Source organism: Stegodyphus dumicola, chromosome X2 (genome assembly GCF_044657685.1).
Source record: "Stegodyphus dumicola isolate Sdum_Otavi_A_Nest chromosome X2, ASM4465768v1".
NCBI lineage: Eukaryota > Metazoa > Arthropoda > Arachnida > Araneae > Eresidae > Stegodyphus > Stegodyphus dumicola.
The window spans coordinates 96,992,121-97,018,706 of NC_140781.1; the positions used below are offsets into that span (position 1 = coordinate 96,992,121).

The 26,586-nt window shown below is 32.4% G+C and overlaps 1 protein-coding gene across 3 annotated transcripts in view; it reads left to right on the forward strand.

The window, feature by feature from the left end:
- Positions 1-3,707: 3,707 nt before the first annotated feature.
- The window catches only part of LOC118183217 (uncharacterized), a 199,147-nt gene continuing 176,268 nt past the window's right edge, over positions 3,708-26,586 (forward strand). Inside the window, exon 1 of one of the 3 annotated variants that reach the window (XM_085809965.1) lies at positions 3,708-3,897. In XM_085809965.1, the coding sequence (XP_085666091.1) occupies positions 3,792-3,897 (106 nt within the window). In that variant the 5' untranslated portion in view covers positions 3,708-3,791. Of the gene's footprint in view, positions 3,898-21,736; positions 21,853-26,586 lie in introns of those variants that run through there. The other 2 variants (XM_085809963.1, XM_085809964.1) reach the window with 2 other exon arrangements.

A 26,586-nucleotide genomic window follows, 5' to 3' on the forward strand; every position in this document is an offset into this window, starting at 1 on the left:
CACTGTGTAATTCGGGTTTTTTTTTTTTTTTTTAAATATTCCCGATATGTATGTTTATTAGATTATCTCAATAAATGAATGTTGGAAATCAGGTTTTATTCTTTATTAAATTTAAGTATATTCTATTTTCTTCGCGTACTTTTGATGTGATTGTGATAACAAAGAAATTCATAATAAATAGAAACAAAATGTTTCATCGTGTGCTATTTAACGAAGAGCTTACTTTAACGCACTTAGCTTACTATATATTACTATATATTAGTATACTATATTATTTAAATTATTTATTTGCAGTAACATAAGGAAAGTTATTGATTATAAAAAGTGCATGAAATAATCATTGTAATCTAGCACTATTCTAAAATGTAGAAACTAAAAATTTGTAAATATACATATGATCGAAAGAAATGGTGTTAAGAATCATCATCATTACTAGTAAATACTGCAATCCATAATTATTGCACTTTTAACTGCTTACTATTTAAAAAACATAAATATTTTTTTATTAATTGGAAGTTTTAGTTCTGTTACCTTCCTTCTGCTATTTATACTTTCAAACACTACTAGTTCATGTTTTTTCTTAAATAGTGCTGTCATGTATGTTGTTTGTTAGGTTATTATTTCATTTTAGGTATGAATATGGAAAGTTATTAGATTTAGATATATTTTTGATCACATTTATTAACAACTTTATGCTGTCTTTCATTTGCATATCTTGGAGATACAGAAGTTAATGGTTATAATTTTTACTGTGAAACGCGAATAAATTTATTTATACTTGAGTTCAGGTAAAATACTAATTATATTACCTTAAGAACCGCTTCCTAATTTATCATGACAGGGGCAATTTTCAATGTCTCTGAGATTTAACAGAAATAAATGTGATAATGCTGTTATGAGAAACGCTCTTTTTTTACCCACATATATATCTTTACTTTTATTTATGTCTAATTGAGTTTTATTTACTTAAAACCTACTATTAATGTTATATATTTATAAGAACCACTTTCATAATTACTCTCACTTAAAAAAATGATGAAATCTTAAATAATCGTAACTTAAAATTTAAGTTATTTAAGAAATATAGTTTAAAGTACTGAAAATAATTAAGGCTATTATTAATTATGCATATTTAGTCTAAAAAGAAAAAATTGTATTATCTTCAGATTCAGGAAATGATAAAATATTTAAACTTTAGAAAAATACAAGGAATACGAAAATTTAAAAAAGAAGAAAAATATATTAATCATTAAGCTTATTTTTCTGCATAAATCAATATGCAACACAAGGACATAATAACGACATTTTCACAACTGTTGCAAAAAGGTGGAATTTTGCGAACATTTAGGCGTCTTTAAGACGCTGTTATACGATGCTTTCACAACCAAAATATCACCTGCGAAAGACGCAATAACGACGTGTATGCGACAAAAACCTCATCTACAAAGACGTAATAAAGACGTCTTTGCAACGGTTGCGAAACAGTGGATGTTCGCGGACATCTGGGAGTCTTAAAGACGACATATTGCAACGATTTTGCAACTACATCCGCGACGAGTTTGCAAGGTCGTTACGACGTTGCTGTGCTACTTGAGTAGCGATGACGAATGAAAGCTGCTAACGATCGTTCTCCTCAGTATTTCAACACACGGATACATCCATCAGGATGCTGTAAGCAGAACCGGGACTCATCTGAGAAGATGGCTAGGTGTCACTCCTGGCCCAGTGCTGTCGTTTGTTGTACCACTGTATGCGTGCTTGTTTCTGCTGAAGCTTGAAGGGAAGCCGCAGAAATGGTCGCCGTATTGGCAGTCCGCGGTGCTGTAGACGTCGTTTACTGTCCATGCGACACGACAAAAGTCTCTGTCTCAGTGTACGTTCCCGTAAAGCCGAGAGGACAACATGTCTGTTCTCTCGGGCGTCACTGCCCCAGGACCGCTAAGATGGCTTTCAGAAGGGACCTTCTGGACAGTTTAATGGTATATGCGCCTGATAGTCATAGGATCCCGATCAATACGAGCAACAATGTCAACAGAAAGATAAACCACAATCTCTATAGGCCACAGACCTGCTTAAGTCGAATTCCGGCACTTGCTGGGAGGAGTTTCTTATTCTTACGCGATGCATAACACGACTTTTACACAAAGAACCCTTTATGCACAATTTATACCAAACATTCCTATTTATGCACAATGTAGATGGTATCACTCACACTTGCTTTTTGAGGATGCGCTGGAATAATAATCATTTAAAACCCCTGTATGTAGTAACTTTCATACAAAGCTGACATTTGCTGCATGCCACCTTCGTGTTGTAGCAATTTTAACGGTCAGTCAGCTCAGAAATGCTGTTAATTTTCAAATGCGCTATCTATACGGGAGGTAGTCGTTATGAGAGTTTGTTCACTGCAGATGAAAATAGTCAAGTAGAAATTTAGGCATTCTTTCTTCGGCAGAATATAGTTTTCTATCGGAATATGAATGAAGTATAGTCCTCCTAAGGTATCTGCACGCGTTCCAGACGGCTCAGGTCCTCTGTAGAGGTGTTTGCTTTGGAGAGCTGATATTCACTGAAGGCTTATATTATGAAATATTGACCACTTTCAGAGGTGATCTTCCCAATGTGACATTTTGATGTAATTTTTAGATTAAATTCAGTAACTCTATGCGCTTTCTGATGTATGAGTTGTTAAGGCTGAGAAATGCTAGTATTTCTCAGCCTTACTAGCAGTTCTTCTCGAGTTTCACTATCAGAGACTGCACCGGACGCGTGTATAAGTGCATCCCACTCTGATCGGTATAATTGTGAGAGATGCTAGCTGCCGTATTGCTGGGCACAGATTTGAACCCTCGAGAAAGCGTGTCTATTTATGTAAGTTGAAATGGAAGTGTATATTGTCTGTGAGGCAAGGGGGCATATAAAAGACTGACGACCTGAAAGTGCTTTCGTGAGGCTTGGTGGTAGGTGTAAAGAGGTGTGAGACCCCTGGATTGGATACCCTTAGAGAATCATGTAAGAAGATATCCCTCCTGAAAGGTAAGTAGTTTTAATATGCTTTGCTATAATTAAATCTAGTTATGTAATTTCAATTTTAATGGCCGCCGTTTGGCACTTTATTGACTTCTGTTTAAAACGAGAAGAGTAATAAAAAATTTATTGAGTGAATGTCGCTTTTATTTTAGAATCAACTTTTTAGGATCAATGTTCCTAAAATGTATCTTAATGAGTTGACCGATTGATGTTGACTAATATGGTGACTCGATATACACTATGGAAAGTACGTTAGTCGTATACTTACAGTGCAGTTAGTTAATTGAGAGAAGATGAGTGTTATGTCATTTTCATGCTTGTGACACACAGAATGCCAATTAGGAAGCCTTCTACTTATGCCGCAATCAGCGAATAAATCTGGAGTCGAAACGAAAGCAGCTTCACCATGATTCAGCTAAAACTGAAGAGAAACTGAAAGGGATGTTCTACCTTTTCCTGCAAACACAAAGCAATCCTACAACATGCATCATAACTACTAACCTTCAGATTTTCATGCTCTAAGAAAAGCGATTAAGTGTGATGCGAAAGCAAATATTATTTTTGGGCGTATTTAGAAGCTTTTTCTTAAAGAGAAATTATTCTATTTGTCGTCGTACACCTGATCCAGAATTCTGACTATAGAGAGGAAATTGAATGAAAAGTGATGCATTCGCCAAAATGGTAAACGTGCCATAATCGCACAAAAGCAAAGCGATGCGCAGGTGGAAGATGCAGAAAAGTTAGCTGGACAGTAAACGTGAATGGCGGCGTCATTGAATACACACCAAAGTCGGTTTTACAGTTCCCCCATGAAGCTTTTTGTCGTTGCCTTATTATCCAGCTTGAAAAACCTTGACAACAGCACGAGTGAGTAACTCTTTCTACATTCTGCTTAGTAGTTTATTACAAAATAATGAATGAATGATGAATATAGCCACAAGGGATAATACCTGGTAACTATTATTCGTCTCAGGCTATTGACAGTTGAGAGACTTGAGAAACAAAGTTACTAATAGTAGAATTAAAAGCTATCCAATCATTAATTTTAGGGAAGTTCTTGTCAAAATAAAATGGCAAGTATGCGTGTGTACTTTGGTCTTAAATAATAAGACCTATTTAATCCACTTGGATCAAATCTCTTAGAAATACTACTTATAGCTTATTTGTTATTATTAACATTAGTTTGTTAAATATTGTGTAAAAAAAATCTTATGAAGTTAAAATACATAGAGGAATAATATTTTTTTAATTACTCATTGATGTTAAATAGGAAACTGAAGCATCTTGCGCATATTAGCTTAATTAATTTTTAGTATTTGGTGATACGGAACGATATGCAGTTGCATTTTTAATTATAATGCAAGTGACGTATTTATTTGTTATTTCTTCTATTACTTTATAATTACTGATAATGAATTTCTGTTAGTAACTATTATATGTCAGTTACGAAAAAATACAATACAAAATATTAATTTTATTTAGAAAAGTACGCAGTTACTCTGCGTATGTCGTAATACATTTTGATCATTCCTTTATATAAAATGTTGATTCATTTTTTCGCCTTTTTATTCGAAGTCAACGTATTAATATACCACTTTTCATACGAGTACTTTATTAATCTCAATTTAATAAATTAATTTTTAGCACAGACGTTTACCGTAAACTATTAGCAGGATCATCTGAAAGGTACTTCCAATTTCAATTCAACTTAAAATTTGCTATTAAAAATAATTTAGAGAACTTATTATCCTTTGATTTTCTGTTTCCATAAATATATTTTCTATTTTAACTATTATTCACTAAATTTGTGCGTTTTCAACAATTCTTTCTTAATGCGGAAAGCTCTGTTTATTAATGTATTGTATTATGGAATATTAAAGGTATTTTATAAATAATTGCTTATTTCTGAAGCACTGTTTTTCACTAAACTGTGTAGAAACTTAAATTATGTCTAGTAATTTCTAAATATTTTTTAAAATATTTTATATGTCGTCAGTAACCTAAAGGAAAAAATAAGCTGATACAACTTGTCAAATGATTGGTGAAAAAACTAGCACTATCTGAAATGGGTGTTTTAGTTTTCATCTTGCAAAGAAAATTCTGATCTGGTCAGACAGGAAATCGTTGTCAATACCCATGTCACAAGACTGCCTTTTTTTAGTGCCTTAAATTTTAATTTAATGCCTTAAATTAGTGCCTTAAATGTTAACTTAAATTAGTGCCTTAACTTTAGTGCCTTAAATTTTAACTTTAATTAATGAGAGAGAGGGAACATTTATATTGTTTTAATAATATTTTAACAAATTTTGATGGCAACAAGAAAACGGAGAGTAAAACGACTTGTTTGCAGTAAATTATTTAGTATTTCTTTTTATTATTGAACTTACTGTGAAGATAAATTACTCTCTTAACATTTTTACTTATAAGTTTAATTAATAAAAAGCGCCATGTATCATGTACCCTATAACTAATAAATTCTTTTCTTAATATTGTTGGCAACAAAAATAAAATTTATTGCTATTTTTAAATTAAATATTATTTTAACGACAATGAACTGATGTTATTAGACGGAGCAGATAATTTTATACAAAAGCAGAAGCGAATTATTTGTACTATGTTTGGCTCGTTTAAGTTTCAACAAAATTGAGATAGTAAAATTATAAGAATAATCGAGTTTTGTTTTAGTTTATGTAGAACTTATAAGCAGATATTACGACTTACGAGCAGATATTTCTTACCCGATTCGAAGTACTGACTGAATGATTTTTTGATGAATCCAATTGTTTACACTGCAGAAATATCGGCTTATGGCTCCTTTCAAATGGGAATGTAACATAATAATGGAGCACTTTTCCTTCTAATTTTATTGTGACCTGATTTTCAGGAATTTCTGTTTTGTTACCTGTTGTTGTAAGTCAATGGCTCCGAAACAATTTAAATATTTCCTCTGGAAACGTGTTATGTGACTGCTATGCAACCTGCATAGATAGGTAGGTAAAATTATGTATATAATATAACAAAATTACATTTACGCATATACACAAATTTATATTCATAAACTATACATACCGATTAAGCATAAAAGTGGCGTAAATAATTTAAGAAATGTTATGAAATTGTAAAAATTTATTTTGATAATCAATGAAGTAGCTGCCTACCCTTGCGTATTCCTTTAATGGTTTGGATAATCTAGTTAAGGATGACTTACAAGTGGTCTTCAATAACCATATATAAGTATGGGAAGACCACTTGACTTACAAGTGGTCTTCCCATACTTAATTTTTATAATTTATTTGAAGCTGAAAAAAAGTCATCTCAGAAATTAATGAATAGAAGTGTTAAATACTTTGTACCTGTTCTACTAGATTTAGCGACTTCAAACAGATACGACATACTTCCAAAAGGTTTACTGCTATCATAAAGGGTATGCTTGCCCCATTTTGAGAGTAATTGTTTTTATATAATTGTTTGCAGATTCAATCTACAATATACTAAATGCTACATTTAGAAATATAGTATTCCCCTTAAAGTAGTTCTACAGTATTTTGGGTTTTCTTTGCAGTGGCGTTACTAGTGTGGATGGTTTCATGGAAAAGTCAAAGACCAATACATAGACTGCAATTTGTCACGCGATGCAGTCAATAATCTGATAACTCTAAACTAACGAAATTATAGACAGAGTTTAATCATAATATTGTTGAGTCATTGAGTTATTTTGAAGCAGAAAATGTGAAAATGTGTGCATTGCGGGACTCGAACCTTTGAACTCTCGAAAACGTGTCGAGTATGCTTCCAATTACATCAAACGAAAAAGAAAATACCTTATAACTAAATATTTTAACACTAAACTCAAATCTATTGGCAAACTACTCTGAAGAATAATTTATACAATGTTCAGAGAGTCTCTTATCGAATTACACTACAGATCGTATTCAACAACTTATTCATTCTGCACTATGTCGTATGATTTTCTTATTCTACATACAACAAGCATTAATTTGTAATGAAAATTATTAACACTTTTTAATGCCTATTTTATTAAGAACATAGTTGGTTGTCAATAACTACTTGTTCTAATCATTATCTAATTAACCTAATACAACATATCAGTTAACTCGATTATCAGAAATAACTCGATTGTCACAATGTCAAACTAGGAAATACAACAAAGTGATGATATTTTTATTTACAATTAATCTTCAAACTTTATTTTCTGTGACTTGGTTTACTTAATTATTCCAAAGTACTAGAGAGCTAGCTGCCTAAGTGAAGAGATGCCTTTATGGAGGACTTCCTAGGAGAAACTATCTCGTATATACGTTATGTACAAGGAAAACCACGAAAACATCGCTGCAGCCAGCTCGCTCGCCAGAATTCAAACTCAGGATCGAGCTACTAGTGTTCAGCTACTAGTGACCGCAAGCCGCTGGTGGGATCAATTTTTTTTCTATATAAAATCATAAAGAACTAATTATGTACTATGCATGCATATGTCTAAGATTTAATTTTTTCCCATAATTTTGTTCATTTTGAACTGCGTTGTTTGCTTTTTCTTTTTAATAATTTCTATTGGGCTAGTAGTTAATTCATAAAGTTCGCAATAAAATTCAGAACTCTACTCTTTTGAAAGAAAAGTTGTGTAACATATTTGTCAACTGAGAACACATGAAGTTACATCAAACTTCAGTAAAAGAAAAAGAAACGGAAGAGATTCGGAATTTGAAACAATGGAAGGAAATTTAGCTTTTTCAAACATTGTGCCTTTTAACAACAGCACAGAAGTCATATCCGTACTCTTGCAAACACAAGAAACACTAGTAACATCTTAGGCCCCTCTCCTCTTATATTTGCTGGTAGGATTTCTAAATCATAAAAGGAAGTTTGGCATTTTAAAACACTACAACTTGCAACAGTCCATGCCTTCCTTTTACAATCACAGGACTCGTTTGTAACGTCTTTCCCGTACTCTTACAAGTATATTTACTTATGTTTCTGTACATAAAGCAGAAACGTATATGTTTAAACCTGAAAATTCCCTTAAATTTATCAGGAATAATTTAGGCTTCTTATAACTCTTTTCTTTCAAAAGTTAGATTATTCACCATCAGCTTAGTCCTCATAGCTTTTCCCCTAATACAGAAACACCGATTTTTAGGCAAAGCCATATATCAGCGGCTACCAAATCAACGTGCATTTTGAAACAGCCTGATTCTCGAGACTTCAATGAACAAGATCATCTTGGTTTTAAATATTGTCAGCAATGGATCCATCTTCTGAAGAAAGCATCTGCAGAGGTGGCAATTATGTTTCCTTTTTCTTGTAATCAGTTATGTTGCCTTATGTGTCAAATTTCAGAAAAATAAAATAAACCGATTGATTGTTTAAATTATTTTCGAGAAATTAAGTGGAATTTTGGAACTTCCCACTTATCTGGTCACATTTTAGAGACTATTAGGTTTCTCAGAGCGGGAAACGTGAAATATTCGCCGAAAAGTGAACCGAGGACTTTCAGTTGCTAATTAGCTGTGTATGCAAGGGCATGCGCAAAATAAATACCAACATTTTTTATCAAATGAATTGGTAATTAAGCAAAATCACGAATCAGGGCTTCATTGCACAACGCACAGCATTAAATTATTTAAGTTGGCGAAATAAATAATAGTTTTAGAGAATTTTTACAGATTCTTTGTTTCCGTTTCATTGGTATAAAAATAGTCAATGTTTATGTAGTATTTTAAATCGTGATCACAGGCTGGTAAGTCAGCTATTGTAAAGCAATTCAGGCTATTAGTCTTGCTTCAAAACTCTTCACAGAGGACATCTTAGGGAAACTTGGCTTCTGTGAATGGTAAATTTGGTGAATATTTGAAAACGATCACGCAGCGGGAGGGCTCCAATTGATTGGATCTGCATTTCCCAAATGTTTATTTTAGCCTCGTGACCCACATGCATATAGTTGTGATTCTTTCCGACACGTACGCATATATTTGCAATTTATCTCAATCTTAGAGGGAATAGTTTATAATAAAGTATAAAAGTTTATAATAAAGTAAAAATAAGATATGTATCGTATTTTTTCGCCTTTTTTTAACTAATTTTATCGTCTGAAAAATAAAAGGGAAAATTATGCGAATAAATTCCGAAGAACGCGGTTACAGTAAGAACGTAACAAACGAAAAATAGTCATAGGTAAACTACAAATAACTGTCATAATATTATTTCCTTAAAAGACACCTGCATTCTAGTAAGAATACATAGCAACAATAACATTACAGTACCTAATAAGATATCTTCATTTATTTTATTTCCTATAACCTGGATAACCCTTGTTATTTTTGTTGTCTCTGCTACTCCTTAGGCCCAAATAATCCATAAATAATTAGACAAGGTAAACGTGCACGTGACTCAGCGAAATAGTAGATTGAATGTCAGTTCGTATTTGCTTCGCTGTGATAGGCCAGCCCGTGGATCAAGCTGGGATAAAGTTCAACAGTTAGAAAAGAAAGGTTTGGCGTGACCTTCGCACTTCGTTTGCGTGGATTTGTCTTTGCTAGTAAGACGAAAATAATCATTAAGTGGCGAATCCATTTTAAAATTTAAGAAATCTGGTTCTCTGAAATTTTTAGAACCTGGCGATGAAAAGCTATAGAGGGGAGGATACCTAAGTTGGTAAAACAATCGATGTTTGGTAATTATTTCCAATTAATTGGTAATTATAAAATTGTATTTACAGGTAAATAAAGCAAAAGATTACTTCAAACCTTTCGAGATACTCAAAAAAAAATGTCTCCTGATTGAGAAACAGTGATCAAAAGCAGGAAAAAATTGATACTAAACAACTGTGGCGTCGCTAATGGGAGAGGCGGTATCCGTCCCGGCTGACATCCTACAGTTGCAGATTAGATTTGGGCAACCCACTGAAAGCGTAGCAGTAACTTGCGATTTTCAGTGCCATGCTAAGCGAACTAAAGTATGTACAAGGACTACAATCTCGTAACAAAGTGAATTTTTTTATTGCAACTGCAAGCAAGTAAATTTTTTAAAGACATTACTATTTTTACAGCCTATCGGTAGAGAAGTTGCTAAGCAGTTGGGGTGTTATAAAAGCGCAGATTTTTGAAAATAACAGAGTTTTTTTCGGATTAGCATATAATTGTAATTCTTTTATGTTTTTTTATATTTTGCTTTGCTTTTTTCTTGACGCTGAGCTACGTGTAACAAATTCTTTCGTACCTGCATGAAGTTGATTTGAGTTCACGAAAAAAAAAAAAAAAAAAAAAAAAAAAACCTTCCCACACATGGCACATTTAAAAGCTTCTAGGAAGCTGAAAATACCAAAAACATAATTGTTATTGCAAAATTAACTGAGGAAAAGCTGGGAAAAAGTAGTTCCATTAATTATAATTGATTCAGCTCAATAATAGTCAGAAGTATTTAAATAGCGTGCTTGATGTTTGAGCTATTCGATTTTGTTCTTGAAACTATTGGATGTCATTAGAAAATTTCAAACCAATATGTTAAGGATTTTAAAATTTCCTAGTAAATTTTTAATTTCTAAAAACTTATAAAAAGCGTAGTTTTGCAGTTTGCGTATTTAAAATAAGATATTTGAAAATAAACAAAGTCTAGATTGATTACTTAATTTATAAGAAATACAATAATTCAAAATCAAGTTAATGCGTTCCAGTGGTTTCTATATGCAAAATATAATGAGCTTAGATAAGCTGGCACGCTGAACGACCTGACAACACTACTTCGCCACAACTCTTTAAGAAAGTTTTGAGTTCTTTAGCGGAATTTAATTTTTAACCAGTTTTATTTATGTTATTTTTGTAGCATAATTTCTACTGCGTCATCTCAACTATCCTAGAAGATGTAAATTTCACTAATTAAACATGTAAGGTTTCGCATCTGTAGTCTGATTTTGAGAGTTAAGAATTTATCTACACTACTTCTATTCATTTAGACTAGAGTATTTCATCTAGACTTTACCTAGACTCTGGGTTTGAGCTTAATCCGGCATTTCCACCCTGCTTCTGACTGGCAAAAGGAGGAGGTAATTTGAAAATAATTCCTAGAAGAGTAAGTATTTACACCTAACGTTAGCATTAATTTTACATTTTGGTGACTGGAGCCTCTGACACTTTCTCGTCAATTAATTTAATGGAAGCGACAAAGCTTCTTAATTCACTATGGCTTTGCAAACTTGCAATAATTAATTTTGTATTATTCTCTGAAAAGCAACAAGCCATTAGAATTGAAATACATGCTTATTTTATTGTTAAACGAATTTACTTTCAGTTTGCTTAAGTTAGAGAGAGAGAAAACTGGAGGAGAATCTATAGAGTGTAGCTTAGGTAAAAGTGAGAATCGAATGGATTTTAAATGTGTAGCTAGCTACAAGATGGCTCAAGATAAACCAAGGATTTCACTTGCTTTGAGTACGGTTTGTCTTGGGCTACCCGGCAGAATCCAAAACGTCAATTATAATTTGACAGAATACTTCTGTATAATAAGGCACTCTATAGGTAACTAAAGAATTCAGAGGAATATTTTCTTAAATAAAGTTTTTTTTTTTACTTTGAAAAAGATATTTAATGTATTTATGAGTGTAATTAAATATTAACATTTGAGTAACAGTATTTTTGTCATTTCTAAGAAACTCCATTCTTCCTCTGCGCAGTGCAAGTTAACTTCATATAAGGTAAAAAAGAATAAGCCAAGTGTAATTAATAACTGTTTGCTCTTATCTATCTTTTCGATTGTCTTCATTTGTGAAGTTAAGAAGCTAGTAAGTATAACTGAGTCCTGCTTGTTAGGATGAAAGACGTAAACAAGCATTTCTCTGAAATGTGAAGTGCTACTGAAATTGCAAACTGTTGCTGTTGAAATGAAATTTCTCCACAGTCCATTTATTAAAACTGAATTTTGAGCATATTTATGTCATTTTACTTTTCATTCATTTGAAGGCGAAGATTCATCGGAGACAGCATTACCTTGAGCTAAAAGTTTGTAATACGGTAGTGAAGTTAAATACTATTATTATATAGAATTAAAGACTATTAAAATGCTATTATCATACATTAAATATTACTATCATACAGTATTGTATTAATATATACAGTATTATATATATATTAAATACTATTATAATATAGAAGTGAAATTAAATACTATTATAAACTATTACTTGTATCATACGCTATAAGTCATATTGTATGTGCTAAAGACTCAGTTATATTTGAAGCTTTCAGAATGTAGAATATGTATTGATAATTATAGACAACCGTATATTTAAAACTTCCTTGAAATATAAATTATGGAAGGTATTTAAATTAAAACTTAAATATTCTAAAATTTCTGCATAATTTAAAAAAAGTCCTTTCTTATAATCACTTAAGAAGTAATCTGTGTACCAGAGTTGGATTTTGAAGAAAATTAGGGCCAGAATAAAAACAGAATGGAGGCCCACAGCTTTTAAAATTCCATAACTTTCACACTTTTATGATTCTTGTATCATATGAGCAAAATGCAGATATGAAAATAAACCTTGTAAATATAAGAGTAATAAGTACGAAAATTATTATAGTAGTAATAATATAAAGTTTAATAAATTCTGTTTCTATTCATTACATTGAGAATTGCCAGTTTCTGTTCTTATCAATTATCCCTATCTGGCAACATAAGCATAAATGCTTGCGAACGATGCAGACTTAAATTATTGCGAAGTTTATTTTTAGCGGCGTACTTAGTGTTAATTAACCAGTTATTATGATTTTGATCTTTTCTATAACTTTACTCCTAATCAGAATGTAAATTAGCTTTGAGAGTATATAAACTGTGTAGAGTCATTGGTTATTTTGATGTCGGAGACGTGAAAAATGAGCAATGCCCTCGCCGTGACTCGAACCTGGACCTATTGAATATGCGCCGAGTGTGATAACCGTCACACCACGAAGGCATGAAGAAAAGGACAACTGTGGATTATCGGACCCAGTCGCCAAATCCTGGTGGTGAAGAATTATCATCCACCACCTTTTAGTTCGGGTGCCACTGTGAAGTCATTAGGCTATTTTTAAGCTGGAGACGTGAAAAATGAGCAATGCACTCGCAGGTACTCGAGCCTGGACCTCTCGAATACGCACCGAGTGCGCTAAGCTTTACACCACGAAGGCATGCGAAAAGGAGAGAGAAATTACCTTATAACTGAGGGTTTTAAATCTTAGACATAGAGTTTCTGGCACTCGTGTCGAGCTGTTTGAATTTCTGGCCAACTCTATTTAAAAGTGATTATTTCAGCCTCTTACATTCTCTGCTTGCCAATGTTTAAAATTCCCGCGCCTGCAAAATATTGAAACAACTTATAATTTAGTTTATTGAATGTGTAGTCTTAGACTGTTTTATCAACTTTTAAATTTATTTGACAGTTACTGCTAAATTTACATGGCCATCAAAAGTGGTTTATCTGTAGCACGAGTAGTGCCTTTTACGTTAAGTTCCAGATTAAATAAAAACGTTATTTAAACATTCTCAATAATATGTAATATTTCACATGTCACGATAACTCGTTAACTTGTGTAGTAGTCTCCGCAGGACTTCGCAGGATCTCCAGCTTCCAGATCAACAGCAACCCTACATATTTAAAGTATATTTTAGTTTTGAAAATGACTTTTTTTTGTGACGCAGCTGAAATGAATCTGCATTCTGGAACTGATTTTCAAAATGATCTTTTGCAAGGTACCCGATTAAATGATGGGGCTTAAAGGAAATGTTTGCTAGAAATATATTAGAAAATTAAATTTTGCAGTACTTCATTGTAAAAAATAAGCAGTTTTGCAGTTTTTTACAATTTCCACCTCTTTTTTACCATATTTTTCTCTTTCTCTCTTGACTTTGAATTAATATCTAAATAAGGTTCTGAATATTCATATTTTCCTTGACATTCAAATGTCAGTGTTTCAGCTAAAACTGTCCATTAGCGGTGAACCCTATTAGTTCTGTCCGTAATATTAACATTTCATATTTCTAAGATTTTTTATATTCTCAAATGCATCGGACGGGATTTTATTACCACGACCTAAACTTTATGAATGTTACTCGGATTTAAACAACAAAAATAACTATAAACATCGCTGTTTTTATGTATCGAGTATCAAAACTAATTTTTACTACATATATGATTGCGGTGTAAATATTAATCAGAAAATTATCACTAAGCATTGCATTCTTGTTCCTTCTATTTTCAGAAAAATCTGTATTGAGTAAATATCTTTTTTTTTTTTTTCATTTCTTCAATTTTTTTCATTTACATAATTTACAAAATTATGGCATATCTGAATAAAGCCGGCAAAATCTTTCTTTATTCTTAGAAAAAATATCTTATGGGCTGTTTTATCATTCTTTGGCTATGATGATGTATATTCCTTTTGTCCTCCGTAGGATGAAAAAGTAGTTCCCTCGAATATTCTTAAAATAAATTTAGATTAAAAAAAAAGTCTGCGATTTATTCTTAAAAGTCCCTGATTCTATTTTATTTTTTTATACTGTGTTATTCTTCTCTCAAGCTGAATGCTTTTTAGATTACGTTAAAGATCACTGTGTCTGCTTTGCTTTTCAGTCTAGGATTAGTAAAATCAGTTCAACATTATAATCCGGAAAAAAAACTTCTCTGTCCGAAAATATATTCATATACCATTGCATCACAAAAAGTCTCCAGGCTCGTGCACCGCAGACTCAAGCTTTTGCGCACAATTCGGGTATTTGAGCAAGGGAAAGTCCACAAGGGCTATTTGCCTCTTTAATAAAGAGCAAGAGTGACAAGAATTAATCATTTATGTTTCCAAAATGAGGATATTAATGAAAAGACTTAAAATTCGCGTTAATCTAAACCAAACATTTCTTTCTATTCCAAAATATTTTATTATTTTTCAGCTTCTGTAAATGTCTCGTCACTATAAAACACACAAAGAAGTTAAAACTGAATATAAACTAACCGCTAGAAGGCACAGTTACCTTATACTACTGGCGACGTATTGCCTTTAGCTACTACTTAATTATACAATACGCAAAATGAAATTGCAATAAGACTCATATTTATATGGCCACTCCTTATGGGTTATAACGGAAATTTTAACACCCACGTAAGCGATGTGCTCTCATATTAAAAATGTTACATGATGAAGCAACCTGCCCTGGTAGCTCAGATTTTAGTTTATAACAAACAAGGTTCTAAGTTCAAACCAAAATATATTGTCGTCTACACCAGCGGTTCTCAACCGGTGGTACACAAGAGAAAAATAGGTGGTACGCAAAGAAACAAAGTATTTTTAACTATTAAGTTCAAAAATCACGTGAAGAATAAAAACAGTCGATAGAAATTCCCTGTGATCGAACTTGAGGTGACGATTTCAAAAATGACACACTGGTTAACTTTTGACTGAACGGAAAAAATAATTTAAAGGCATTTCAAATAAAGCTATTAAATTTTTATTGCCTTTTTGCATAACGTATTTGTGTGAACAAGGATTTTCTTCCGTGTTATATTTGAAAAATAAATACGGAACAAAATTAAAAGTGGATCTTAATTTACGGTTAAAGTTAAGTGAAATAAGGCCAGACATAAAGAAATTGATCTATTAAAGAGGCACAAATTTCATACTAAATTTTAGAATTTAAGTATTATAACTTAAATTTTGATAATTAAAATGGTAACCAACTTTTAATCTTAACATTTTTTATGCGTGCATATTTAACACAAGTAGTCAATACGTTGTGCAAATGGCAAAATATATATTTTTTTAAATATTTCTATTGAGCATTTGAAAAATAATCATTGTAAAATGTAGTGGTGGGACTAAGGTTTTTCAGTTTTTGTTTAGGCGGTACAAGTTAGTCAAAAGGTTGAGAACCGCTGGTCTACACTAAGTTCATAAAGCATTTAGCAGCGGCATAGCTAGAGCTATGATTTAGCCTTTCACGGAATCGGTAGAAGCAAGTTTTTAATGTACAAATAGTCTCCAGTCAAGGTTAAATTCATGTTTGTAAACTATTCCCCATCCCTCTAAATTTGCATAACATTTTGGTCTGAGCGAAAATCGTGACCTAAGCCGGAAAAGACAGAATAGTGTTTAACTAAAAATCTAATAGTTAGTAAAACTTGCGAATGAATGTCACAATATTAGTAAAAAATAAAGTGAAAGTATTCAAGTGATACGGTGTTTCTCTTACTTCAGATTCGCTGTTAAAATAAAAGACAACTTTAGAATAAAGGTGAAATTTCTAAAAATGTCTTTTTTAGCTCTAAATTTTACTGTTGTTATAGCGAAAACATCATGGAAGATTCTGTATGTTGATAATATAATTGCTAATAATTTTAGTATTGCATATTAGAATTTTTTAAATTTTTATTTTGCTGTATTAAAAAAAGACAGCTTCATTAATTAATTACTCTAAGATAAATGCGAATTCTTTTTCTGTTTCTTCTGATGTTACTCTAATTCCTATGCAGATATATCGCACTAATGAATTAATATTTTATCGGGAAGGATGCATGTTTTGATATTTTTATTCTACTATTATAATTGTAATATATTACACTATTACAAGAATAATTCAATCTGTAAACCCTTCCTGTAATAAATATTAGAGTTACGTACTAAAGTAATCTTAATGTATTTATTTAATAATGTTAATCAATTTTGTATTAACTATTGTAGCTGTACTTTCTATTAGGGATATATTTTTCTGAGAGTTATTGCTAATATTTGCGTCTCTTCTTAGTTGATTTCTTAAATATCGAGTTATGGAAAGCCTACACAGGTAGCTTAAAGAGTATATGAACTACAGAATTTTAAAATCCACTTATTCAAACCATAAGCTTCTACGAATTTCTCATCATTTTATACAAGAATTTTTTTGTGGCATACACGTGTGCTGTCTCAAATGAATTGTATTTTTCAGTCAGCGAGGATGTCATTCGATCTCTTTGCTACTTTAGTGAACTCTTAATTTAGATGAAAAGTACTTTTTATAGTAACTCGAAAACCTTAAAAAGTCATCCAAAACAATCTGAATCCACCTCCTCATACTTTAGTAGCTTTATAATATCTAAGGGCGACATAAACTACTTAATTAAACTGCTTCTGCTCTACTCACTCTTAGAAGTTACCGATATGTGCCGGCAAGCTATCGCTTTTGCTAAATACCGGTTGTGAGTAGAAAATACAACACAAAATGTAAAAGTTAACTTAAAATAAAATTCACTTCCTCTTGAGCGCTGAGTTTAACTTAAAATAATACAGCCCCCACCACACACACAAAAAAAAGTTTCAGATTTTAAATTACGTCCAAAGGGGCGTTTTTTAACGTTTTATGTGTTACCTTTATTTATTAAATATCATCATTTAAACCATAAAATTTATTTCAATAACAATGTCGCAAAATAATTTTAAAATGAGCATATCTTATCTTTAGAATCTCCGATACACAGTTCGACGCGCTGGGGACAAAAAGGTTTTTTTTTTTTTTTTTTTTTTTCCACGTAGAGTGTTGCCATTGCTCGCTCTTAAATCGTTGAATTTGTTACTCAAAAATTCGTTAAAGTTTTACAAAATATGAAATCGATAATAAAACAAATTCCAAATTTCAAATTTGAGATTTCAGATGCCCATATTCGCAGTAGGATTATGTCATTCAAAATTGGATGGCTCTAGATATTGTTGTTTTATCACAATGCGAGAAATATACATACATTTATGCAGATTTTTCATTATTTAATTTCTTCAAATATAATGCAGGACTCTAACATTTCGTGGCAACAGTTTGAAAAGTGAACCGACATTTATAGGAGTCCGGCGCAAAATGCCAAAACGAAAGTAATAGTCCTTCCGGACTCAAATCCCTTTCGACTAAAAATTAAGGTCCTTTTGACCCAACAGATTGCTGAAACTTACAGTAAATTTGCTTTACTTTACTCCACAGACAAAGCAGGTGGTAAACTTCGAGAGTGTTTATCCGACTGTATAAAACCTGTCAGTGATTCTAATTTTATTCGGGAGTTCGAATGCAAGGTGTATTGGTGTATTGAGAATACGGCAAAGCACACTAGGGCTATCTGCCTAAGGGAAGGGATGCCTTCGTGGAGGACGTTCTAAGGGGAACTGGCTCGTATACAAGTTACACATGGGGAAAACCACGAAAACGCCCATGCAGCCAGCCCGTTCGCGGGATTCGAACCTCGGACCGAACTACCAGTGTTCAGGGATTTTACCGCTTGGCCGCTGGTGGGCCCCCGAATGCAAGGAGTTGTCTTTATAGCAAAGGAAAAGGAAAGGGGTAAAGTCAGTAGTGCTGCTAAAGCAGTCAAGATTATTGAAGGGGCAATGCATGTGCTATTCTTTTGGTTTTGTTTTAAAAACAAAGTTGTTTTCTTGTGGGTTATCGAAATACTACATTGCTGCAAACATACTTTTGCATGCATTTGAAAATAGGTACATGGTAATAAACTATTACATATATAAAAGAAAATATAATTACAATATATAATACAATTCATAGCATAAGCACCTAAAAATATTTTGGAATACCAAAATACTGGTGCATCAAGTACTAGCGAGCGGTATAATATTATGATAGACTATGAAATACTCATAAACTAGGGAACTTAAAAAAAATCGGTTGTACATCTTGTTGCATGCCTACAGGTTTGTAATATATTGCATGCACGCAGATCTGATGATAGGTTAATAAAATTTATTTATTTATTTATTTTTTTATCAAAAGAAGCACTTCAAAGTTCTGGAACTTTCCACAAAATTGTTGGTACAGTTCCTTCAGAGTACCACAAAGCACAATTAGTAGTTACACTTCGAACTATTCGGAATGTTAAACACAACAAAATGCAAAGCTCATCTAAAAGGCGAAGCCTTCCAAAGTCGCTCTCAGCTAACTACTACAACTAAGAGCAGATGCTCTCTTCAGTCTTATATAGTCCCCCCCCCGGGCCGCCGAAAAATTTCTATTACTTCTCGAAACTACTGGAAGATATATGAGGGCCGGATACGGTTGCCGCTACATATGAAATCAATTAAAGTTCTTTAAATACAATGCCTATTAAAGTGATGCAGCGACCGAACTAAAATGTCGCCAAAATTGGAAACTTTAATCCATCTTGGCGATATCTCGCTAAAGTAACAAGATAACTGTTTACTCAATGTTAAATAGACTTGCCCCTGTAATCTTATTTTTGCTGCACAGCATCGTCTCTCTCTAGATTTTGGTGTTACTATATACTGAAAAATAGAAAAATTTCTCATATAATTGCACTAAAATCATCTATCTATGTACAAAATTCGTAACAGTATGCTGTTATGTAGAATTTACATTGGAGAGACAACTTCAAACAAGTACTAGAAAAAACATCTAGTGTGCTGATATACTAGTACCTTGGGAAAAAAAAATATATTTTGCATTTTTCAAGTTCATGGTATTTCTTTTTACTGCCCTTAGCTATGGCAGAATGCCGTCTAGTTATTTAGTTAATTGGAGATTCCTTCCATTTTCACCGTTCAGTAGAGTTCACATTTGTTGCATTACACTCCCAGTATATCTGCGTTTTTGAAATTGCCATACTAACTGGTGGGACATACAAAGCTCAACTAATATAAACATTTACCAGCCATGCCGATATTAAGCTTTCAAATCTATTTTTATCAGCGACTTTCTTTCTACAAACAGGCAGCGGCGGACTCGGCAACAGCTAAGTTTCTATTACAGCTCATGCTGGTTATGGTTCTTTCTTCATTTTAACCTACATCACTTGCCATAAGATCTGTATAATCCTCTGAGCAAGTATGTGACGAAACGAGGCATACAGGAAAGATTCATGATAACCTTAACTAAAATAACACGCGAAAGAACAAAAGTTGAAGATACTAAGCAACAAGAATCATTGCATAACGTGAATTGCATAACTCAGCGTAAGCCGCATAAATGCGAATTACGCTGATTGTTGTTTCTTTAGTATCTTCAGCATAAGTTCAACTGTTAGCCAACTTATATTAAATGTCACAGCTGAGCTTGGTGCTGTATTCGTATTGTTTATGTTAAAGTACATTAGAAATATGATTACCAGTTTTAAAAACGAAGAAATTGGGTCAGTTTATTGAAAAGGTGTTCATTAATTGGTGGAAGAAATTTTTGTTTATTTATTTTAACGATTTGTCAAATTAAAAAGCTATATCCAAAATTTTGCTCGAAAAATGAAGAAATACTGCGTAGATTTTATATTTATTCTATTTTAAGCACAGAAGAGCTTCGAAATATCCGAAGTTTTGACGAGTTAGAATGAATGTGTAAATATGCAATCCAAAATAAATGACAAAATTTCTCGATAAGTGGAACTTTCGATTACTCGAATTTCTTTCCCTGATCTTGTCAATTTCGGCTGTATAATGTCTTCAAGAGTTTTCATTCCTAGCAGAATTGTTAAAATATTTCGCCCAATAATTAATCCATTAATCTTATTTTTCTTTTAAAATTAAGTAAAAGTTGTATAGAATATTTTTATAAATTCTGAAGATAAACTAACATGAAAAAAAAAATAGTTTAGCCAAAACCACTTGTTTTCATGAGAAATAAATTAATATAAAATATAAAAATGTTTTACATTAATTTATTTTCTCACGAAACCAAATACTTTTGGCTAAATTCATCCTTATAGCTACATCACACTATCTGTTAACCGTAGATTTATAAGGAAAAGTAATTAAAAGTGTTAAAAAATAAAAGAAAATAAAGGAATTCTGCACCAACGTATTTTATATTTGAGGTTGGAAATTTTTTATTAATTGCAGTAATTCTGCAGTTTCTGTAAAAGTTATCAGTTAGATGCATAATATACAGCTCTAACATGCTATATGTATATATATAAGGTATAATAAAAGTAAATGTATTTAAAATTATGTCAGTCAGATTAAGAAGATGTGATTATTAATTTTAAAAGTCGCTGAGCTTATGAACCAAAATAGAGATTAGTTAAATTTGAAAGCTGAAATCTTTGCTGAAGGCAGTGCTATGATAAGGAACTGATTGTGATTTAATGAGAAGGATGTATTAAATAGCTTATCTTACTCTTTGTTATTACGTATATGAGTAATACATACTACCATAACGTAATGTAACATTCCAAACATTTTGGAAATACTGTGCTAAAACACTTTTAAGAACGTTTATGGAAATCTTTATGCATCAAGCAGTTGAATCAAAAATGGAACGCGAATATAATCCAGAAATTAAACATTTTAAAATAAAATTTCGAATTTTATTTTAAAATTTTTAATCCAAAGTGTTTTAGGGACAAAACTTTATATGTTTAAAACAGCATTTCATGGGTGACAGAGAAACCATGGTAAAATGCTTATAAATGGAGCAGGGGATATGGTTCGGCTTCCCTTAAAAATGGTGCATTAATTTATTTTTTATACTAATTTTGAATCCATTTTTCTAATGGTGCAATTTATTCGAATAAAAATTCACTCAAGCAGTGCGCTGCCCTTATATCCAGTGACTTTCCTTCCCCTCCATGGCTTTAAGATTATCATCTTCATATCGCCAAATAACTCTAGAAACGTTTGTCTTGGCGAGTGCATGAAACCTCGGCAGCAAGACCCGCACTGACGAGGCGACAACAGATCTACGGTAGTAATACTAACAATCAACAAGTGTCTGCGGTGAGGAATAGAGCTTAGAAGATGAAGTTCCTCTTCTTTGCACTCTTTCATCCGCTCCTTATACTCGCAAGCGAATTGAAAGAACAGGACAAGGGTGAGTTAACGAAAATTTTTTGTTTTTCGTTACTGATATGTACCCTTATTTCTTTTTAGCAGCCAGGCTTTGGATAATTAAAAATTGCCATGCAGACTTTAAAGAAAACTTAATTCTTAGTCTTGTACAATATTACATTTAGTTTTATTTAATTACCAAAAATTAAGTCTAATGATTATACGATAATGTAATGAGTTATGTAGAAATTTTAGGAGAGAATAACATTTCTTTCCTTCCTTCGATATATACTTAAAAAACTTATGTAAATGAATAGTCTTTCTTAAAGAGTGGTCCGTTCGAGAAGTCGCATTTAAGATAATTGTTAAATTTTATAGATTTAGGTAAAATGTATTATTTCAAAATTAATTTCTCATATTATCTTTGAATTACGAAGTGAAGCGATCACTTAAGATATATTGCTTTTAGCATGTTGTTTGATATTTTCAATGCCTATTACAGGTAAGAAACATTTGATGTTCTTTTCTTAATGATATTTATGATTTTAAGTAATTAACATCATTGACTAGCTGTTTAGTAAAAGTTAATGTGAAAAGAATATTATTCATGTTCGGCTATGGAATGCGTCCGTAAAGTTTTAGGATTGAATGCATTGAAAAAAAAATCGAAATTTGATTCAAGTAATAATATGATTGCTTTTCTTTTCTCACATACTTCTTCTAAAGCTTGTTCTGTGCAGACAAGTGCTTGAAGAGAATTGAATTATGCTAAACAACTCTGAGTCTGATCTCTGAACGTGTGACAACAGGTATCGACAACATAAAATCAAATAAAAAATTCCGTTTTAACTTAACCATATTATGACAATATTTTAAATTGATGCATTTTAGTAATCATTGGTATTCGTTATCGTTCAATAGATTCACTGGGATTGGTTAGATAGGCCTATTACTGTACTGTGCAGATAAACGCACTTTTTAACAAAGTATTAACAGCACATATATAAAATCAAAATCCTAGGATAAAATCTTCAGCGCATGCAAGTTACGAATTAAAAGTAGCAAACATGTAAAGGGGAATCAACGGTTAATGTTTTTAACACTTTCTGTAAATTTTAGGACTCATTTAATTTCACTATGCCACCCGGATCCTAAGAAAATGCTTTTTCGTCTACCTGAAGATTCAGCTGATATGTATTTTCTGTAAATGTATTGAACAGTATTGAAAATAGAAGTCAGAATAGGATTTTATCGTCGAGCTTCAAAAAGCATAACAAACGTACCTAAACTTTATTTTTTGAGTCCGATCTCTTTAACATTTACGTGTGGAGGGTGTATCTCAGCTACCTGTCACTAAGCTAGAATTCTACGTACGTGACGCTACTATCTTTACACCAAAAGTCCAGTCATAAAAGCATTGAAATATCGCATTCTTACATAGCTTACACACTAGAAAATACATTCTTCGGATTGGAAGAAAAAGAATAATGCTTCAGCTTGCAAATGTATGGTATCATTTTTTTTTTTTTTTAAATCACTTACCTTGGGGATTCTCAATCCCTTTTCATTTAGCAACGGATGATCCTCAACCCTTTCATTGTCCTTACATATAATTTCTGTTATCTTAGGTCTATTGTACAAAAATAAATATAACTCTCGCAACTATGAGGCTTCATCTTGGAAGGTGCAGTAATCCAGCAGCAAAGAACAAACTCACTTTATATTGCTCATTCTTTTGCCCAGTCCTCCTATATACCTGTCTCATTTGGGGACATGCTGCCAAGACTAGTTTGAAACAAATTCGGGTACTACAAAATAAAGCCCTACGCGAAATCATGTTTCATTCAAACTTATTTATATATACATTGAGACCTGAAAATAGATACTAACCAAAGATAAACACATATACCTTTTCGATATCTTAGGCTCATAGCATCTTGATTATGACTCATAAATGACATCCTCAGTTTCTCTGATTGTTCACGTGTATACGAGCCAGTTTCCCTTAGAAAGTCCTCTACGAAGGCATCCCTCCCTTCAGGCAGATAGCCCTCGAGGCTTTGCCATAATCACATACACACACTCTGATTGTTCACATTCTTTCTGCCTTTATCTCTTCCTTGGCGACTGATGACGGGCACCTGAAATTTGCCCCTCTCTTAGATCCAGCCGAACAACTCAAACTTTAACGAACAGGAAAAAAAAAACTATAAAAATTCGTATTTGCATCTTGACACTCGAGGACAAACAAATGATCTTCGTGATTTCTATTTGTTCAAAGAAGTTGAGTGCTTTTCCCCCCTTAATTGTTCTGAAACAATATTTTGTCTATCGACACTTCTAGAAGTCCCTGTTATGTCCCTCTGTTCTGTTTGTGCTTTTGCCCTCAAAAGATTAATCTTAAATCGATGTTTATCAAATATCGATAAACATCAGTTTGTCCAAACCGTTCTTCTACGCTAAATCAGCAGCAGCCTGTTCTACTTCAGGACCTACCAAACTGACACCGTTGAATATATTAAGGATCAATAAAAGTGTTACTTTAATTTTTCAGAAATTTTAAAATAGAAAACTGATTATTTTGAAACAGAATATTGATCATTATAAACTATGAATTTCATTTTGAAAGAGAATACTGAAGTGAATTCAATGAATTGAAATCTTCGATAAGTAGAATTGGATGCCCTTTTGTGTTGGAAAGTATTAAAAACTGAAATTAGCCTAAGTATTCGACAAGTCGAACTTTTTGAAATAGAACTGAAATTCGCTTCTTTACTCCCTCCCGAACAGCCAAATTTCGATATCATGGCTTAACCTCCTATCTTGCTCTATTGTGTATGTATGAACATATCCACCCAAATTTTCTTAAGCGAAATTCTCCGAAAAGTCCTGCTTACTCAAAATTGCATTTCTCGGACATGTTCAATATCGGCTTTTCGAAGTTCGGATACATATATATGAACATTTGTCAAATGTACAGAAAAATAAGATTACCATTCATGATGACGAAAATACAACTTTTTGTGTAACAAAAGCACAAGTACAATGACTGCACTGATGTTTACACAAATCGTAACTGTGTTATATTAGCTGTCGTTATGTGGGAATACATTGTAGGTCTTCAGAATAAACCGAGTTTATTCTTTGTTTGTAGTGGAAATTTTTGGTGTTTTATTAATGAATTTTTATATATTTTTAAATAAAATACGAAAACAGTTTCCGTTTATACCGATTCACCGAGTGTTGTAGCATCATTGAAGCGTTTTGTCAAAGGATGGTAATATGGTTATACATTAATAAGAGAAAGCTGGAAATTACGTCTAAGACTTAACAGCTGAGATTACCAGATATCTTCCTCCGCTGGATACCTCGTTACGTTGGAACAAAAGCGAACGAGCACGCGAACATTGCTGCAAAGTTAGTTGTTGAAATTCCATCTAAAAAGTCTATTTGTCGGATATCCGAATTGGGTACTGTTCGGTTTCGAGGGCGGTAAAAAATCGCCAAACTATTGTTGATGCCAATGCTGCCAAAAATAATTGCGGCAAGAAAGGAAGTATAATAGTAAATAACTATCTAAGATGGATGTTTTAATTTAAATGAAAGGTTAATTTCATATACTTTTTTATTATTATAATTTATATAAAAATTGCTAAACATAACTGAATGGATGCCTGCATCGCTATTTCGCTACCGACTTATCGCTAAAGCATAATCTCGTTGGTTGTTGAAACGTAATTTTCTATAATGAAAGATGCCTTTTCTTTTAAAATATTTTCGGTAAAGTGCAGAATCGCTCACTTATTTGTTTGCCGCTTTTCACAAGGGTAAAAACAATTGGATTTTTTTTTCAATTTTCTTTTACTTTTTAAGTGAAAATAGGTCGATGTGTACATAGATAAAGTCAAGGGTGTGCGCAGTGCCATTTTTGTGCAATTCTGGGATTTTTTTTTTAAGTGAAAATAAGTCGATGTGCACATGGATACCGAGTATGTGCAATTCTAAGAAACGCGTCAAGCAATGGGTGATTCTGCACTTTACCCAAAATTCTATTGCCGACTTTTCGTCATGGGCAATTCCCAAATTGTTAAATCCATAGGATATCAAAAAAGGATTTAAAATCAAAAAAAGGATTTAAAAATTAAACTAGTATTTCAATGTCGTCTTAGGAAATATAATAGAACTATACAAACTTACGCAATCTGAAATCAACGCGTACGCTAGATTTGGCGCGCTGTTAAATGAGCGCGTTTGCTAGATTTGGCGCTTTTGCGCATACATTTTCGCTGCAATTTTTTTACGGCCCTCAAAACGGAATAGTACCCCGAATTGTTCTAACATAGGTGTTTTGACACAAAATCTGATTTTTTTCTGAAATAACATACCAATTTTTTTTTCATATTTCGATTCTACGACTCAAATTATACCTAGATATTAAATTTTGTAAAATTTGGGGCGAAATTTACGGAGAAATTCAAAAATTTATCTTGACGAAATTTTTCAGTTTGGCCAACTTTTTAATATATAACAACCAATTTTCCTTTCCCTTCCATTATGCCACAACGGAAAAAAAAGGCACCTCGTTTCTACCTTTTTACATTGTGTATGAGCGGAAAAAAGTCACATCGTTTCTTCCAAATAATATTAGCAAAGTGTTTAAACCAAATCTGATGTTTTGTCGCTTTCAACAAATATGCCAAATTTCAAAACGCGCCAATATATAAATTCACGTATATCTTCGGAAATTTTTAATAAAAAATTGCAATTTTTTTGCAGG